The sequence below is a fragment of the Plutella xylostella genome, chromosome 26, assembly GCF_932276165.1.
Source record: "Plutella xylostella chromosome 26, ilPluXylo3.1, whole genome shotgun sequence".
In the NCBI taxonomy this organism is placed as follows: Eukaryota; Metazoa; Arthropoda; class Insecta; order Lepidoptera; family Plutellidae; genus Plutella; species Plutella xylostella.
The window spans coordinates 5,586,259-5,603,612 of record NC_064006.1 but is presented as its reverse complement, the minus strand read 5'-3'; the positions used below and the strand labels follow the sequence as shown (position 1 = coordinate 5,603,612).

The following is a 17,354-nucleotide window of genomic DNA, read 5'->3' as shown; positions in this document are numbered from 1 at the left end:
GTCCTATAAACTGTCCATAAAAACAGTGTTTATGTGTGTGGACGCCCTAAATACATTTCATTTGACGCAGTATTTCTCATATGACACTCAGTGCATCAAGTGAAGCTGGTGAAGCTGTCTTGTCTGTGAAGTAGTCTGTGCTGTCATTTTCTGAGGAACGAAACGTTAACATTACGTCTTTCGCAAAACGGCGAAAGACAAAAACGCACGAAAAATCAAATTTTATTTAGAAAATACCTAATAATAGGTTTGATTGGCTTGGATAAATATGTCTTTTATTACTAGAAATGTTTTCCGTGCTTTGGTTCAGGTAAGATCCTATCTACTGGCGCATGAATTTAGCTGAGGACATCTCTGTATTTGAATGATCTGTTTCGTAACCTCTCTGTTTTCCTCTTTTTGTTTTCAGTAAACGTCTGAATTTCTCTATTCCTGTATACTTAGTACAATGCTTAGATTCACGTGTTCAGCTAAGCTTCTCTTAGTAAACTTTTTGCTATTTTCGATCACGTGATCCATTCAAATGGGTATGGTGCTAATAATACATTCGGCATTTTCAGGGTTCCCAGTTGAGTAAGGGTCTGCACACATCCGCGGTAAACGGAGACAAAAACGTAGGTTGTCGGGAGGTTATTGGCAACTGGGTGAGCATACTAACTGTGCTAACTACTCCTTATACACATATTCATTAGCAGCTATGTATTAGTATCTGTACCAATAAATACATAAACAAGCGCTATGATAGTAAAAAAATATAATATCTAGCTATGTATTATCATAATTGGAATTTAGATAGATTACTTATTATTAGATGTGTTGTAAGAACTTGTATTAAGTCATAAGTTTATCACTGTTATGTCTAGCGCATCCCAAGACTATTATTTGAAAGATGAACCTAATTGGCAAGTAGAGTTTATATTTCTTTACACATCAAATGAATTGAATTTCAAAATAAACTGTACTTATGTCCATATCTTGTTCTGTATTGAATGTGGTTATTTGTTACTATTTAAACAAAAAACTGCATTTCATTGAGTCCTAGTAAAATTTATTTTTTCAATAGATTTTCTTTTCTGCTTTTGTTACATTTGAGTGGAACTTTTCATTATTATTCTTCTTACAACTTTTAGTTTTTATCAGCAGATCCAGAGCCTAAAACAGAAGCAATGTAAGATGCATGTGTCCCCGCATATTATGCACAGCATATCATTTTTATTTTACTACCTACCTCTCCAGCCGTTATAAATGTATAGAGCATGACTAAACATAGAATAGTGTAGTTAACTATAGGCCATGGTTTACCTTTGCAAATATGCATTTATAAAATCATTGTATATTGGACTCGAAATTGGCATTGATTGGATTAAGTTTACTGATATTTGGCAAAAACCTACTCAAAAATACTACACACAAAAAATTACACAAATTCAAAATTAGTTATTACATTCTTTGAGAAGAATGAAAAGGATTCCATTGCATTATTATGGATAGCATAATAAATTGTTGCATGATATTGATGTCCAATGCACTTGGGTTACTTTTTAATGTTGTGACCAATGCAATGTCTGTGTTGTCCAAATGTATGTTGTACCCGAGTTATTAACTTTAACAATAAAGCCTTAACCTAGATACTGTAAGAAATACAGGTGTCTGAGGATTATTGTAAGTATTCACAAGCAGTTACTGCATTTCAAAGTTGGTCAACAAAATCATTATAAATAATTGGGCAAAGTTCCAAATCAGAATCTTCAACAACTATGGACACTATATTCATCCATATGTTTATACAAGCATATGTTTATCAGTGACGTCACAATGCGCAATTTTATATCAAACTGTAGCTGTAGGTACACATTCTATTGTTGATCTTTATCAGACACAACCATTCATATTCTTTTACATCAAATCTTTAATAAATCATAGGTGTATCCATATTATAGGAAAATTTATTTTTCTATAGGAATAAAAACTTAATTCTTTAAGATGCAAACAATCATATGTTATCGTTATCAAATAAACAGGTTAGTTCATACTCTAACTGTGCCCCAACCATGGCAATAATCTAATACATGTATGTTTGTTTGTAGCACGAGAATGCGAAGGAGGGCCGTATCAAGTGCACGCTCATCCCCGGGGACGGAGTGGGGCCCGAGCTGGTCTACTCCGTGCAGGAGGTGTTCAAGGTATGTTGTCTGCCTTGTTCTGTTTATGAAGACCAAATTGATTTATTTTCTCTTGATTTAAATATCGGCGATATGCCCAATGTTGACCCAAATATAACTAGCAATTATGGCTGTAGAAAAATGGGAATTGTTAGGAGACTTATTTGACCCATCACAGGGCACAATTAATACTTTTTTAAAATTGGTTTTCGAGCTCAGGCCAATATTTATTAAATTTTACTTTTATTGCTTAATTTACTTTGCCCTACTGTAGTTCATACTGTACGTGTCAGTTACCTGTTCATGTATGTTTGTTGATATATGCTATCCCTATGGCCTACGCCTGATTTTCCAACAGAGATTACCTACAAAATCATCACAATGATGGATACCTACATAATCATTCCAATTTGCCCTACAGGCGGCGAACATCCCAGTGGACTTCGAGCCGTTCTTCTTCTCGGAGGTGAACCCCACGCTCAGCGCGCCGCTTGAGGACGTCGTCAACTCCATCGCACGGAACAAGATCTGCATCAAGGTAATTTGTTAATACATTGTAATATACAGATCGTTGTTTATACAACAGCGTTGTCATTTGAAATCTACCGTAGTATCTGTTATTACCATCATCATCATCATCATCATCATCAGCCTTCTATCGCCCACTGTTGGGTATAGGCCTCCTTATTTGTACGCCAATTCTTCCGGTCCTGTGCCGCTCTGATCCACTGCTTCCCTGCAACCTTGCAGATGTCATCGGACCATCTAGCAGTTGGTCTGCCAACCGCTCTTCGTCCGTCTCTAGGCCACCATTCTGTGACCGCCTTTGTCCACCTTCCGTCCTCCCGACGAGCCAAGTGTCCCGCCCACTCCCATTTCAGTTCGGCGACCCGCATACCGACGTCGAACACTTTGGTCCTTTTGCGGATCACCACGTTGGGAATACGGTCTCTAAGCGAAATGCCTAACATGGCTCGCTCCATAGCTCTCTGTGCAACTCTGATTCGGTGCACAGTTTCCTTGGTCAGCGTCCATGTTTCGGCACCGTATGTTAGTGTGGGCAAGATACATTGGTTAAACACCTTGGTCTTCAGGCATTGTGGGATCTTAGACTTCAGGACATCATCTAGTTTTGAAAAGGCGGCCCATCCCAGCTGAATCCGCCTCGTGATCTCTTTGACCTGTGATTCTCGGCCAAAGGATAAACAATGTCCAAGATAAGTGTATTCATTCACCACCTCCAGTTTATGGTTTCCAACAGTAATGTTGGAAACTTCGGTGGGAATGCTGGACATGACCTTAGTCTTGGACATATTCATCCTCAGGCCAACCTTCAGGGATGCTTCATGCAGTTCTGCGAGCATACACTGTAGATCCGAGGCGTCTTATTACCAGTCAAGGGTAATTTTATTCTGCCGCTAGCTCATCCAGGACTCAGTATAGGTATGACTGGAAGAATCGATGTTTCATGCATCATTCAATAGGTACTGGAATCGCTAATATGTCGACGCCTGTATATTATTCATAATCTCAGCCACAGGAAGTCCACTGCTGAACATAGGGCTCCCCTTATGTTTTCCACCTTGTCCGATCGGAGGTGGCCCGCATCCAGCGCTTCCCTGCAGACATGATTAGATCGTCCGTCCATCTTGCATCCATCTGTTTATTATAATTTATGTTATCGGTAATACAGTAGCAATAGACCCGATCAGCGACCTTATGTTTAACAATTCCATCCCAAACCATCTCAGAAAACAACCAAATCTAATCTAACCTAACCTCCACCCGCAGGGCATCCTGGCCACCCCAGACTTCTCGCACACGGGCGAGCTGCAAACCCTCAACATGAAGCTGCGCTCAGCTCTGGACCTGTTCGCCAACGTGGTGCACGTGAAGTCGCTGCCCAACGTGAAGTGCCGCCACCACGACGTGGACTGCATCATCATCCGCGAGCAGATCGAGGGCGAGTACTCGGCGTTAGAACACGAGTCTGTGCCCGGTGAGTAAAAAAACAAAAGAGAGATAAAAGAGATTTTGTTGTGTTGGTGGCGCCATCTATCGGAAAAGTTGGTAAACCACCTTTTCAAAAATTGTCTCGCAGGTTTTAGTAGCTTCATTTCTTTCTTCGCTGCACGGGTCCGTTATCGACCGATGTGGATAAATGTCACTATATCGTGATTCGTTATAAATACGACGCTGTGTTTGTTGGAACGCACCTTAAACAAGTTTATCGACGTCGATAAACTCGCTGGCGCCATCTTCCGGAAAGGTAGGTAAACTGGCTGGTCCACCCGATTCAATTTAGGTATTTCAAATACCTACAACCTAAAAACGCTGGTTAAAAGGCTTAAATTCCATCCACAACACTACACCGATGGCATCACAGTACTAGAGCCAACGTGGTGCACGTGAAGTCGCTGCCCAACGTGAAGTGCCGCCACCACGACGTGGACTGCATCATCATCCGCGAGCAGATCGAGGGAGAGTACTCGGCGCTAGAACACGAGTCCGTGCCCGGTGAGTTTGAAAATAAAGGAGAGAAAATGAAGTTTTTGGTGTGTAGGTGGCGCCATCTATCGGAAAGTTAGGGAAACCAGCATTCGGAAACTGTGACGTAGCTTAAATTCAGTTCCCGCTGCCGCTGCACGGGTCCGTTATCGACCAATGTAGATAAATTACACTATATCGCGATTCGTTATAAATACGGCGCTGTAATTGGTGGTAACGCTCTTTAAACCAGTTTTTCGACGACGATAAACTCGTTGGCGCCATCTTCCGGAAAGGTTGGTAAACTGGCTGGTTAGAGGTCGGGTGGATTCAATTTAGGGGTTTTCAAATACCTACAGCCTTAAAACGCAGGTTAAAAGGCTTAAATTCCATCCACAATACTACACCGATGATATCACAGTACTAGAGCCAACGTGGTGCACGTGAAGTCGCTGCCCAACGTGAAGTGCCGCCACCACGACGTGGACTGCATCATCATCCGCGAGCAGATCGAGGGCGAGTACTCGGCGTTGGAACATGAGTCTGTGCCCGGTGAGTAAAAGAAACAAAAAGAGGTAAAAAATGTTTTTGGGGTGTAGGTGGCGCCATCTATCGGAAAGTTAGGGAAACCGGGTTTTGCAAATTGACCTGGTAGGTTGAAATAGCTTGAATTCAGGGTATAATATTATACATATGGCAGCACCGTATAAAGCCAGTATCAGTTTTGATTTTGTTTTTTTTTTTGCTACTAATACGGCGCTGTCATAAGTGGAAAGCGCATTAAACAAGTTTATCGACGTTAATAACGGCTTCCGGAAAAGTAGGTAAACCGGCACTACCTAGTAAGTCCTAGCGTTCAGGGTGTATTTTCATCATCATAATATCATTACACATAAGAACAGTGTTTGACCTAATCAAAATATCCACTCTGGCATTTTTTTAATTTACCCCCTTCCCTCCTCAGGCGTGGTGGAGTGCCTCAAGATCATCACGCGCGCCAAGTCGGAGCGCATCGCCAAGTTCGCGTTCGACTACGCGGTGAAGCTCGGCCGCAAGAAGGTCACGGCGGTGCACAAGGCCAATATTATGAAGCTCGGCGATGGATTGTTCCTTAAGAGTTGTGAGGAGGTAATGTAGACATAGACTCAATTGTTTCTAGTATAACATATATTGTACTCAATTTCCAATAGCCTAAATCAGCGCGAGAGCAAGCTTTGCATGCTAAAATGTGCCTAAAGGCTTAAGCGGAATGATTTCAATTTTACAACGCTCTCTTCGCTGCGTTAACTAAGTACTAGTAACGCCATCTATTGGTCACTAATACGCAACAACTCTCATTACACACTGAATGGGAACCCTGGCGCCTAAAGACTGCTTGCTACATTCCATATTTTTTCTGCGAAGTCTTAATGTTGTCTTCGAAACATGCATTATGTTCACTATTCACGTTATGTACTAGGAGGCCACTGTCTAATTTAAAGCCGTCTCTAACTACGAACCTTTTTTCAGATGTCTAAAATGTACCCTCGCATCGAGTTCGAGAAGATGATCGTGGACAACTGCACCATGCAGATGGTGGCCAACCCGAACCAGTTCGACGTGATGGTCACCCCCAACCTGTACGGGAATATTGTGGACAATCTCGCCTCGGGATTGGTGGGAGGAGCCGGCGTGGTGGCTGGAGCGTCGTATAGCGCTGACTGCGCTGTGTTTGAACAGGTTTGTTTGAGCTCTTCTTGTGGTTTTATGGGCGCCTGGTACTTTTAGAATAGAGACTTGACTTTGTGCAATAAAATAAACCGTTTTATGTGAAAAGTGTATAAGGGATATTGTAGATAAGAGGTACAAGTAAATGGGGAGTGTAAAAAATGGTCATAAATATATTATGTAAGTACCAAAGATATTTAAGTGAACCCGAACCAGTAGAGCGATCCGGAAAAAACGCAGCACATTCTATTCGATAGTCTATTCGAAAGTGCTGTCAACCTGTCAACAACAAAATGGCGGTGTATAGATTTGCGAAAGTTTGACAGCTATCATTCCATAGGTCATTGTCAGAATAATATTATGTAATCTGTGGTCATTCTTTTCGAAACTCATTCGAAAGGTAAAAAGTGTTCGAAAGTGCTGTCAAGTTGACAATAGTCGCACTCGCATTCGATTCTATTCGTTAGCTCGAATTTTCATGATACGGGTACAGTTCGACGTGATGCCCAACCTGTACGGCAATATTGTCGACAACCTCGCCTCGGGATTGGTCGGCGGAGCGGGCGTGGTGGCTGGAGCGTCGTATAGCGCGGACTGCGCTGTGTTCGAACAGGTTGGTTTGATCTCTTGGATTGTTATGCGCGCCTGGTACTTTAAGAATGGAGACTTGACTTGGTGCAATAAAATAAATTGTTTTGTGTGACAAAGGTATAAGGGATATTGTAGATTAGAGGTATAGGTAGGTATATTGGGAGTATATTTTTGTTATAAATATATTATGTAAGTACCAAAGATATTTAAGTAAACCCGAACCAGTTCGACGTGATGGTCACCCCCAACCTGTACGGGAATATTGTGGACAACTTGGCCTCGGGATTGGTGGGAGGAGCCGGCGTGGTGGCTGGAGCATCGTATAGCGCGGACTGCGCTGTGTTCGAACTGGTTGGTTTGAACTCTTGTATTGTTATGCGCGCCTGGTACTTTTAGAATGGAGACTTGACTTTGTGCAAGAAAATAAATTATAAGAAAACAAATACACGGAATAGTATACAAGGAATATTGTAGATTAGGTAGGTAAATTGGGAGCATAAAAAAATGTTATAAGTAGGTACCTAAGATATTTAAGTAAACCCGAACCAGTTCGACGTGATGGTCACCCCCAACTTGTACGGCAACATTGTTGACAACTTGGCCTCGGGATTGGTCGGAGGGGCCGGTGTGGTCGCTGGAGCGTCATACAGTGCTGACTGCGCTGTGTTCGAGCAGGTTGGTTTGAGCTCTTGGATTGTTATGCGCGCCTGGTACTTTAAGATTGGAGGCGGAATAATTTTGTCTTTGATTTTGTGGAATAAATCAGATTTATAATTCTATGACCAAGGTAAGTATGGATGTAGAATATAATTATTCAAAGTATGTCAACGTTGTGGGCAATCTAGCCCCGGGATTGAGTGAGTTATTAATAATTTAATAATATTATTGTTTTAAATTTAATAATGTAACTAACCTAGATAATAAGCCAAATTGTTACTAACACAACTATGGACTTATGTCTGAAATAAATATTATTCTATTCTATTTTATGGGCGCCGGGTACTTTTTGAATTTAGATCTACTGATTTACCTAAACTGCGATGGTAGGGTTGTTTTGCTTATAATATGTAATGTAAGGTTGTGTGCTGGCCATAGGCTCCAATAATCGAAACAACTCTCTATTCTGTCGTCCAACACCCACCAGCTGAAATAGCCATTTCACCAAACCTAAGTACCTCCCACTAACCCCCCTATTCCCCCACAGGGCGCCCGCCACGTGTTCTCCGGCGCGGTGGGCAAGAACATCGCCAACCCGACCGCCATGCTGATGGCGTCCGCCAACCTTCTCGCGCACGTCAACTTGAGCACGTACAGCCGCCAGCTGAAGCAGGCTGTTTACACGTGAGTTTGCACCTTGGGGTTATAGAAATAGAGGCTAAAATTTAATCAATAAGTAGGAGGTTGCCCAACTAGGTTCTCTTCACGTGAGTCGTCAACTGAAGCAGGCTGTTTACACGTGAGTTTAGACCGTATGTCTGTAGCTATAGGGTCTATAGTTGTAACGGCACCGCCATGCTGATGGCCTCCGCCAACCTGCTAGCGCACGTCAACTTGAGCACTTACAGCCGACAGCTGAAGCAGGCTGTTTACACGTGAGTTTAAACCGTATTTCTGATGGCTATAGTTTTGCAGCCATCATGGATCGGTAAAGTTACTCAGTATAACTTAACCTTTGCTAAGTAGATAAAGGCTGGAATCCGCAGAGCAAGCGTAAGCGAGGCCGCCCTAAACAAACATGGCGCCGTTCAATCGATGCGGAGATGCAGGACGCGGAGATGACGTGGTCCGAGGTGAAGCTCGCTGCCGTCGACAGACAGAGATGGAGAACCGTTGTGTCTGCCCTTTGCCCCACGGGGGGGTCATAGGACGCCAAGAAGAAGAAGAAGAAGTAGATAAAGGCATTAAAGACCAATACAAAATTATGTCCTCGGTCTTTCTCACTTATTAACCACTGCCGGACACCGGACAGCCTCCTACAGACTAGAGGGCACCCACGCTGCTTTTTCCAATGGGGAAGAAAACCAAGTGAAACTTTGGCAGCACTATCGAGTGGGCCTTTCAGGTTCTGACCAATTATATTATTGGGGAGATAAAATGGCGACTGAACCAACCAATTAGAACTGGGGAATCAGGCAGGGTCGCTTAAGGCGCCATCTATAATTAGCTTTTACTTATTCTACCCTTTGTTGTTAATAATTTCCCTAAATATAAAATGATTTTCCTTCCAGGGTACTGACCGACGGCAAGGTCAGGACGAAGGACCTGGGCGGTCAGAACACCACCAAGGACTTCACCAATGCAGTCATCCACTGCCTCACATAGACAAACCACCGTTAGGGTGCCCGCACACGACCGACTTTTTGTAGGACAGGTAATCGGGCAGATTTTTCTCGCTTCTGATTTACATACGTTGCAATAACGCAATCAGTAAGTTTTATTTTCCTCCTACAAAAAGTCGGTCACCGATTATCGGTCGTGTGAAGGCACCCTTAGTCAAACCTATTTATTGTACAATTTCATAGGACAATATTAGCTACCTGTTAGTAAAACCATACCATAGATTTAAGAATGCATATTTATTTAGAATCGATGTGTAACACGTTTTTAAATAGTATTGATCATGATTATTATTTATTGTTTATGTATTATATTCCTTCAGTATTGTTTTCGATTAATGATGGTGTAAAATGTTACCGGACTTGTAAATAAAAACCGTCAGTGCGTTAAATATTGGTTTTTGTTGTAATGTAATGCTGCCAGAATGGGTTGGGTTCAAGTTGGTTGGTATATCTTGGGTGTAGCCAGCTGCTTCACTCGGTCGGATATTACATATTTCAGGGCCGCGCGTCTCACCTGTAGGATTAAAGACGGTTAATGAATTTGAAGCTATAATTAAATCTTTAAATTAACCAATCTTCTTAATTTGTGTGAATGCACTAAGCGATGTCCAATTGTCCATCCATATGCTTCCCCACCTTGATTATGCCATCGTAAGACTGTAACTATTAACCACATTTCTTGCATAGGTACAGTTAGCTGACTTCATAAGTACCTAGTTATATATACCTATAGCCACTTTTGTACCTTATCAAACTCACCCCTTGTTCTAAGTAGTCATACACGTAGATCTACATACCCCAAGGGTACTTATTATGAAGTTAACCGTACAACGTAGCAGAAGAAATATGGAAAATTTTAGCAGCCATGTTTGTCGTCACGTATTTATTAATATAACAAGGTTGCCTTCTACTTATTATTAAGTATAAATTCTTTATTGCACATAAAAACATAAGTGCAAAGGCTAACTTAATGCTAGTAGCATTCTCTAACAGTAAACCTTTGGTGATTTCGAGAAAGTGATGGCTTTCTTCACTGGTTACATAAATAAAAGAATTTATACAGGTCACTAAAAAGTTAACAGATGCAATAATCACCTTGATCGGGTCTCTATACCCGCTCTCCTGTGACAGACGGCGGTGGATCCTGTGTTCAGGGGGCTCGGCCAACTCCTCAATGCGCGGCATCAGGTCGTCTAGAGGGATTTTCTCTCCTCGCTGGAATAGATATACAAAACGTATCATCAGCTTATAGCACTCCACTGCTGGACGTTGGCATCACCCAAAGCAGGCAACTGGATGCGATTCTATAACTTTTCGAAATATATAGACACGGGAAAAAACATCTATATAGTTACTTCTAATTGTGTTGGTGATAAACACAAGTCCATTCCATTCCATTTTGGCTTACGATAGCACTTATGCAACACGTGTCGGTACTTATAACTAGGTAGTAGGTAGGTATCTAACCTCAACAGGCGGCGGAGTGTAGTCAGGCTTAGGCGTGGCCAACACATTGATGCGGCCCATGCGTTTGTTCCAGTCATTCTGCGTCCATCGAGCTTTCTTCGACTCCTTCTCATTTATGTCCACAGACCTCTTCCCCAGTTTGACGTAAGGAGTCGCGTTAGCCCTGGCTATCATCTTGTCCATACGTTCTAGACGACCGTCGCTAAATCTGTGCTTGTACATTTTCTTGGTCATCAACATTCTTCTGCAAAAAAAATAAACATCATTAGTTGACATAAACAATATTAACGGGTGCGTTAAGTTTACCATAGTATCTCCTGAGATCTGTGTATGTAGGTAGGCATAACAACATAACGCCCACGTATAAAGAAACAATATGAAAATGGCGGACTGACTTGCTTTCTCGTATGTATTTGTCTGTGAATACACCCTCCTATTTCCACTTAAGAAACCGTGTCGCTATTTCATATTGTTTGCTCTACATATGCAAACTTGTAAAACGCTTCGGTCAGGGGAGGAATTCTTCCAGCATGAAAATCTCACCTTGGATCAGGCCACTGAAGGTCCTTAACCCTTTCCACTGACGACCCATTCAGAGCGCTTTTCCTCACCCCATATGGCGTCACTTCTGGCCTGTACTCATCGTCTTCATATGCCTCCTTGGGCTCGCTAATTATATTCAGCCGTTTGGTGATCTTGTAAGGAAATTCTGGAGTCGGCTTTATGTATTTCACCATTGTCTATCTTAAGGTTAAGGCGGAAGGCTATTTCGCTGAAGGTTGAAGTTGGCTTGGGCTGTTGTGTGTTGTGATGAAGGAGTGGTTAGGTACACGGTTTACATGATGGTTGATTAGTTACTTGGTCTCCATTTTAGATGGATTTATGTTGGTGAACAGGTTTGATTGGTTTTCTTGGACATATTAAAAGAGACTGCCTAGATTTTATGGATTTTACTTGATGTTTACAAAATGCAATACAATGACTTGTTGTTGTTTTAAAATCGGAATCTACAAAGATCACATTTTATTTTACCAACATTTTACTGCATTTTACAGATTAGTACTTTATAATAATATGTTATCTTAGAATAAGTTAGCCACCACTGATAACCGTCTGTACGAACCCTCCGAAGGGATTGGTAGGGGAGAACGGGGACAAAAGTAACAGCGGGTAGAAAGTAACAAAGACTCTGTGGACTTCCCCAATAGCCTTAACGTCCCAAGCGACCGCTGGTTGTCAGCATGCGATGCCCCCCGCGCATTGATATCATTTTCCGCGCCCGTGCCGCGGTTCAAGGTTGTTTTAGTGAGCATTTCGTGATTTTACACACCAAAAGTAAGTTTTTTGGTGTTTATTCATTTAGTGTTTACGTAGAATTAAGATGCCAAGAACCATATGACTATTTTTTCATTGATTCACTATAAGATTGTGTGTAGCATATTATAAATTGTTTTCGAATAACACGTGCTGTTTTAAAGTTATGTCGCCTGATATTTCAAAAATGGGGATGGGTACAAAAGTAACAGCTCGCGGCAGGACGAAAGTAACGTGTTACTTTCGTATGTTTGCCATGTCACATTGTAAATTACTACAAACTGTTACTTTTGTCCCCGGTCTCCCCTACCTTGGTACTGCCACATTACCAACATATTAGTGTAAGTCTATGCCAACAGCATGCACCCAGAAAGCCGTTTAGCTCGTGAATCTCGTGATGTTGTCAGGGGCGTATTTAAAGATTGCGCGCCCCGGGCTCTTGTAGTTTTCCGCCCCATCAAGAAATGAAAGAAAACAAAAAGAGCAGTCTGTGTACCTATCGACCTACATTATGTATAAGAACATTGTGGTGATAGATTTGCATAGATAATAATATCTTCCGAACAAAAAAAATAGATTTTTCTGGATAGACGAGTACATTTTAGAACGTTTAGAAATAAACTTTGGCGACTGAGTGAGGCATTTTTTTTCTTTAGATTTCCTTAAAAAATACAGAGGCGGAAAAAATAGACTTCTCGACCGGTTTAAAAAATAATAAAGTTGGCTTTCATACTTAAAAAATCCAGCACCAAAATATTTCGGAGTGACCCTGGATAGATCCCTCACTTACAAAACCCACTGCCAAAACACCAAGAAGAAAGTCAGCTCCCGAAACAAACTTCTGCGACGGCTTTCTTCTACCAGCTGGCATCTCCGCAAGTTCTACAAACAAGTAGCTTAGCACTCTGCTTTTTAGCCGAATGTGCCTGCCCCATATGGGCAAGATTCCCATTCCTCAGAGCCAGAAGACAAAAGTCTTCAACCAATGCGTCCTGACACTGACGGTAGGACTGGTCCACCAATTTAAAGTCGCTCAGCTTGCTATGGAGTGAGCTATGCTTGGGGTTTCTCTGTTGGATCGTATCAGAAATGAGGTTATCCGTCAGAGGACTAAGGTTACCGACATAGCTGTCAAAATATGCAAGCTGAAGTGGTAGTGGGCTGGTCATATCTGCCGAAGAACCGATAACCGTTGGGGTAGACGAGTTCTCGAGTGGAGACCACGAACAGGCAAACGCAGCGTGGGACGCCCTCCTGCCCGCTGGACTGATGACCTTAGGCGGGTAGAGCCGGTAGTGGTTGGATGAGGAAGGCCGAGGACCGAGTGTTGTGGCGCTCCTTGGGAGAGGCCTATGTCCAGCAGTGGATGATTATTGGCTGATGATGATATGGGCAAGGTCCGCGCATGCTAGAAAAGTAGATTTAGCTCTTAACGATATAGTTTGCTCGTATAGTAACGGGATGCCACAAAGCGACACCGCTCTACAAGGTCTATTCTCTGGCTGGGATAGCACCCCCTAGCATACGGCGAAAAGTGGCATGTTCTGTTGAGAAAGGCAAACAAGAATGCGACTCCAGACATACACTTTACTCACATACTGCCGCACCTTCCCGACTTAAGAGCCGCAAAGTTTTTCTAAATAGTGAGGTGTCCTTAACGGATGAAAACCCACAAAACGCAAGGCTATATAAGGCTCTGGTAGGAAAAGCAGCCCCAGGATCCTTTCCTACCTCTTGAGGAAAAACTTGCTCCCGGTATTAGTGTCCCCTGGCACATTCGGAAGACTCTAAATCGGTTGCGAGCGGAGTTAGGCTGCTGCAAGGACAATCTTTGCAAGTGGGGCTATACCGTTGGTACCAACCTACCTATACGACTGTGGTACCGCCCCCCTGACTATGGAGCATGTACTCTCCTGCCCCTTGTGCCTTCCACCTGCACTCGGAAATACTTACTCCAGGCCAACCAGAATGCTATCAAAGTCCCTTCGTTTTGGTCTGGACAAATTTAAAAATTCGCATGTTCACTAACACGAAAGAAGAAGAAGTGTAGAGTACCTATCGACCGAGTTATTTATTTAACTCTTCATTGTACAAATATATTCCGAAGAAAAAAAAAGATTTTTCTCGAGTACATTTTAGAACGTTTAGAAATAAACTTGTGCAGGGCGGGTGACTGAGTTAGGCAAAAAAAGCCGAGGTTTAGAACTTTAGATTTCCTTCCAGAAAAAATCTACCAAGGCGGAAAAAAATTAGACTATTCCACCGGTTCAGAAAAGAACGAAGGCGGCTTTCATACTTTATATCTAATATTATAAATTTATAACTAATATTATAAATGCGAAAGTAACTGTGTCTGTCTGTCTGTCTGTCTGTCTGTTACTCTTTCACGCCAAAACTACTGAACGGATTTGAATGAAATTTGGTATACATACGGTCTAGACCCTGGGAAAGAACATAGGCTACTTTTTATCCCGGAATTCCCACGGGAAAACCTTTTAAAGGCGAAGCGAAGCGCGCGGGAACAGCTAGTATATCATATTTCTTAAGACATGAAATCAACATTTGGAAAGATGGCTCAGGGCCGTTCTAGGCTTACGTCCTAAAATATTGTTCTGTATTTTTTTAATCCTCCAACCTAAAGTCCAAGGGCGGCCTGCCGGCCGCCCTTCGCCGCCTGCCGCCCCGGGCTGTAGCCCTTTTAGCCCTAGGGTAAATACGCCCCTGGATGTTGTATATAGGTAGGCACTTATGTAAGTACCTAGGGGGAGGTAGGTAATTAGTAAAGTATCTTATTAGTCTCATTTTATTTACCTACTTACCTCTATGTAAGTCGCTTAATTTACTGTAGATGCTGCTTACTTAGTTAGGTGGGTAAGTGTTATTTAATCAAATTAAACTTCCCTAAGGTTGCCCCAATTTCGTAAGCAATCATTTGCGATTAATTGAAACTATAGGCATTTACACGAATTAAAGCACCGGATAACTGCAATGTTATCTTATTGTTACTTATAGTTAAGTAACTAGTTACATCGTATTTAATTTTTAATAATTGCATAGCTACCTTAATTCGAACTTAGTTTCATTGTAAACCCAATTACACAAATACCTTTGCCTACATCTAGCGTGCGCGATGTATTTTCGTATTTCAATAAGGCAATTAGCTAATTATCCAAGTATAAATTCATAATAATAAGTGTAACACATTCGACCAGCTTCAATTAATCAATCAATTTGAAGTGTGAAGCCGAGATGGGAAGACTGTGAGACGATGAAGCGTGTAATCTTTGTTTTGGGGGTAGTTTGCCTCACGGGAGTGGCTTGGGGCCTAAACTCCAGCGATGCAAATGTAGACGCGGTGTCTCGACAACTCTTCGACTTCAGGTTTAAGAAGAAGGTACGTGTTATTTTGGTGCTGTTATCGTTTTATCCTTCAGCCACTGCTGGACATAGGTATCTAGGACTCTTTTATGGAGCTCCACGTCTTCAGCCTACTTATGCAGTGGACTGCAGGACGTCCAATTTTCATTTGCCTGATCGCGATCTTCACTCTAGATATCATCTACTTAACTACTATGCACTCTATGCAGCCCACTACCATTTCGGTGACAAACCATAGGGCGCGGATAGGGCTTCTGTCACATCAAAGATTCGCCAGTCCCAATAGTTAATTCGTAAATAGACTATCCTAATATAATTAAATTATCACTTATTTATATGTTCATAGAGGCCAGATCTCCTGACCACGTCAGCGGGACAGCCAGTGCACCTGGAGCAGACAGTGAACATCAACAAAGTACTGCTCAACAACCCTTACATCCTGGAATCCATTAAACATGCGGTTAACGAGAGGACTCCCAACCGTGAAGTCTTCTCCAAGGGGACCGGCGCTTACGGCTATTTCGAAGTGACTAATGACGTCACGAAATACACCAAAGCGAAGGTGTTCGATACCGTTGGCAAGAGAACCAAAGTGCTAACCAGATTCGGGGTCTCGCAGACTGAGAAGGGAGGCACTGACGTGTCTCCAATAGCCGGGAAAAGTATTTCCTTCAAGATGTATACAGAGGAAGGAAATCTAGATTTTCTGGGTCTCAACACTCCGGTGTACTTCTACAGAGATCCGGTTCTCTTCAGGGAGTTCCTGCACGCTTTCAGGATGAACCCGAAGACCAACATACGGGACGGCACGTCGACCTTGGACTTCGTCACTTTCAATCCCATTTCCATTCACACGATGTTGTGGCAGCTATCTGAGTACGGTCTGCCGAGGGGCTTTAGGTACATGAGCGCATTCCCGTGTCACACGTATGAGCTCTACAACGACCACGGCGAGAGTTTCTTCGTCAAATTCAAGTTCATATCAGAGCTAGGTTTCGACAGTTTCAGCTTGGCAGAAGCCTCTGTAATCTCGAGTTTCGATCCGGACTTCTACATCCGAGATTTGTACAACTCGATCGAGGACGGCAACTTCCCCGCATGGAGGGTGGAAATGGACGTGTTGAACACATCGAACTTGAAGAAGCTCAAGTTCGATCCGTTTGACGTGACGAGGATTTGGCCCAACGGCACTTACACCACGGTGGAGATCGGGCGAGTGGTTTTGAACCAGAACGTAAAGAATCAGTTTGCTGAAGTGGAACAGGCAGCTTACAACCCGACAAACCTCGTGCCTGGTATACTGGAGCCTCCCGACCAGCTGTTCCGAGGGCGAGTGATAGCGTACAACGACGCTCAAATACACCGCTTGGGAGTCAACAGAAACAAGATCCGAGTCAACTGTCCTATGTACGCTAGAACTTACAACCGCGACGGTATACCTCCCGTGCTAGACAATGAGCGAGAAGCGGTTAATTACTACAGGAACTCCTTCAACGGCCCGGTGCCTCTGTTGGACGTGGACCGGCCGAAGCGTCAGCTTGTGATTGAGCAATCCAGCTCGGTGCATCTGGAAGACAGCTGGAGGTTCTACAACGAGGTGTTGGTGACCGAGGCTCAGAAGCAGAGGTTAGTGAATGCGATGGTGCTGGTGGCGATACGGGTGCCGGCCAGTGTGCAGAAGGAGTTGGTAAAGCTGCTGAACGCAATAGATCCGAAGCTAGCAGTGAGGTACGTGGTGACGTTCGAGAATGTAAACAATAATGTGAAGTTGCCACAAGTGGTGGAAGACGTAGATAGGAAGAACCCTAATCCGTTTAGTAAAATCACTTTGTGATCGAAATGGCTCACATATTTCGACCTATGTAATGTATCACTATCACTGATTTGATCTAGTATCGGTTTCCACTCA

At 42.8% G+C, this 17,354-nt stretch overlaps 3 protein-coding genes across 6 annotated transcripts; 2 read left to right on the top strand and 1 right to left on the bottom strand.

The window, feature by feature from the left end:
• Positions 1-129: 129 nt before the first annotated feature.
• Positions 130-9,675, top strand: LOC105392670 (isocitrate dehydrogenase [NAD] subunit beta, mitochondrial). Of its 4 annotated transcripts, XM_048630610.1 has the most exons (10): positions 131-310; positions 561-644; positions 2,088-2,183; positions 2,584-2,700; positions 3,954-4,046; positions 4,565-4,679; positions 5,614-5,777; positions 6,159-6,368; positions 8,152-8,288; positions 9,176-9,675. In XM_048630610.1, the coding sequence occupies exons 1-10, from the start codon at positions 269-271 to the stop codon at positions 9,267-9,269; spliced, it is 1,152 nt and encodes a 383-aa protein (XP_048486567.1). In that variant the 5' UTR covers positions 131-268; the 3' UTR covers positions 9,270-9,675. The 4 variants fall into 4 exon arrangements, with proteins under 4 accessions (XP_048486569.1, XP_048486567.1, XP_048486568.1 ...); XM_048630611.1 differs by lacking the exon at positions 4,565-4,679 and having other exon boundaries at positions 132-310; positions 561-614; positions 3,954-4,161; XM_048630609.1 differs by lacking the exon at positions 4,565-4,679 and having other exon boundaries at positions 133-310; positions 3,954-4,161.
• LOC105395639 lies at positions 9,505-11,714 on the bottom strand. The gene is made up of 4 exons (XM_048630613.1): positions 11,297-11,714; positions 10,754-10,997; positions 10,382-10,501; positions 9,505-9,800 (listed from the first exon to the last, which is right to left on the bottom strand). Exons 1-4 carry the CDS (start codon positions 11,488-11,490, stop codon positions 9,720-9,722), a joined length of 639 nt encoding a protein of 212 aa, XP_048486570.1. The 5' UTR covers positions 11,491-11,714; the 3' UTR covers positions 9,505-9,719.
• A 3,211-nt stretch (positions 11,715-14,925) lies between these two features.
• Positions 14,926-17,279, top strand: LOC105392684 (catalase-2). Its single transcript, XM_011564352.3, has 2 exons — positions 14,926-15,461; positions 15,792-17,279. The coding sequence occupies exons 1-2, from the start codon at positions 15,336-15,338 to the stop codon at positions 17,277-17,279; spliced, it is 1,614 nt and encodes a 537-aa protein (XP_011562654.3). The 5' UTR covers positions 14,926-15,335.
• Positions 17,280-17,354: the final 75 nt, after the last annotated feature.

What these genes read in the sequence shown, in the direction of transcription:
- LOC105392684 (XM_011564352.3), top strand. Translation starts at nt 15,336, where the DNA reads ATGAAGCGTGTAATCTTTGTTTTGGGGGTAGTTTGCCTCACGGGAGTG. An exon ending in ACTTCAGGTTTAAGAAGAAG is followed by an intron (nt 15,462 to 15,791) that starts GTACGTGTTATT and finishes ATATGTTCATAG; the next exon opens with AGGCCAGATCTCCTGACCAC.
- LOC105392670 (XM_048630610.1), top strand. Translation starts at nt 269, where the DNA reads ATGTCTTTTATTACTAGAAATGTTTTCCGTGCTTTGGTTCAG. An exon ending in GGAACAAGATCTGCATCAAG is followed by an intron (nt 2,701 to 3,953) that starts GTAATTTGTTAA and finishes CTCCACCCGCAG; the next exon opens with GGCATCCTGGCCACCCCAGA. An exon ending in CTGAAGCAGGCTGTTTACAC is followed by an intron (nt 8,289 to 9,175) that starts GTGAGTTTGCAC and finishes TTTTCCTTCCAG; the next exon opens with GGTACTGACCGACGGCAAGG.
- LOC105395639 (XM_048630613.1), bottom strand. Translation starts at nt 11,490, where the DNA reads ATGGTGAAATACATAAAGCCGACTCCAGAATTTCCTTACAAGATCACC. An exon ending in ACACTCCGCCGCCTGTTGAG is followed by an intron (nt 10,502 to 10,753) that starts GTTAGATACCTA and finishes TATCTATTCCAG; the next exon opens with CGAGGAGAGAAAATCCCTCT. An exon ending in GGTATAGAGACCCGATCAAG is followed by an intron (nt 9,801 to 10,381) that starts GTGATTATTGCA and finishes TTAATCCTACAG; the next exon opens with GTGAGACGCGCGGCCCTGAA.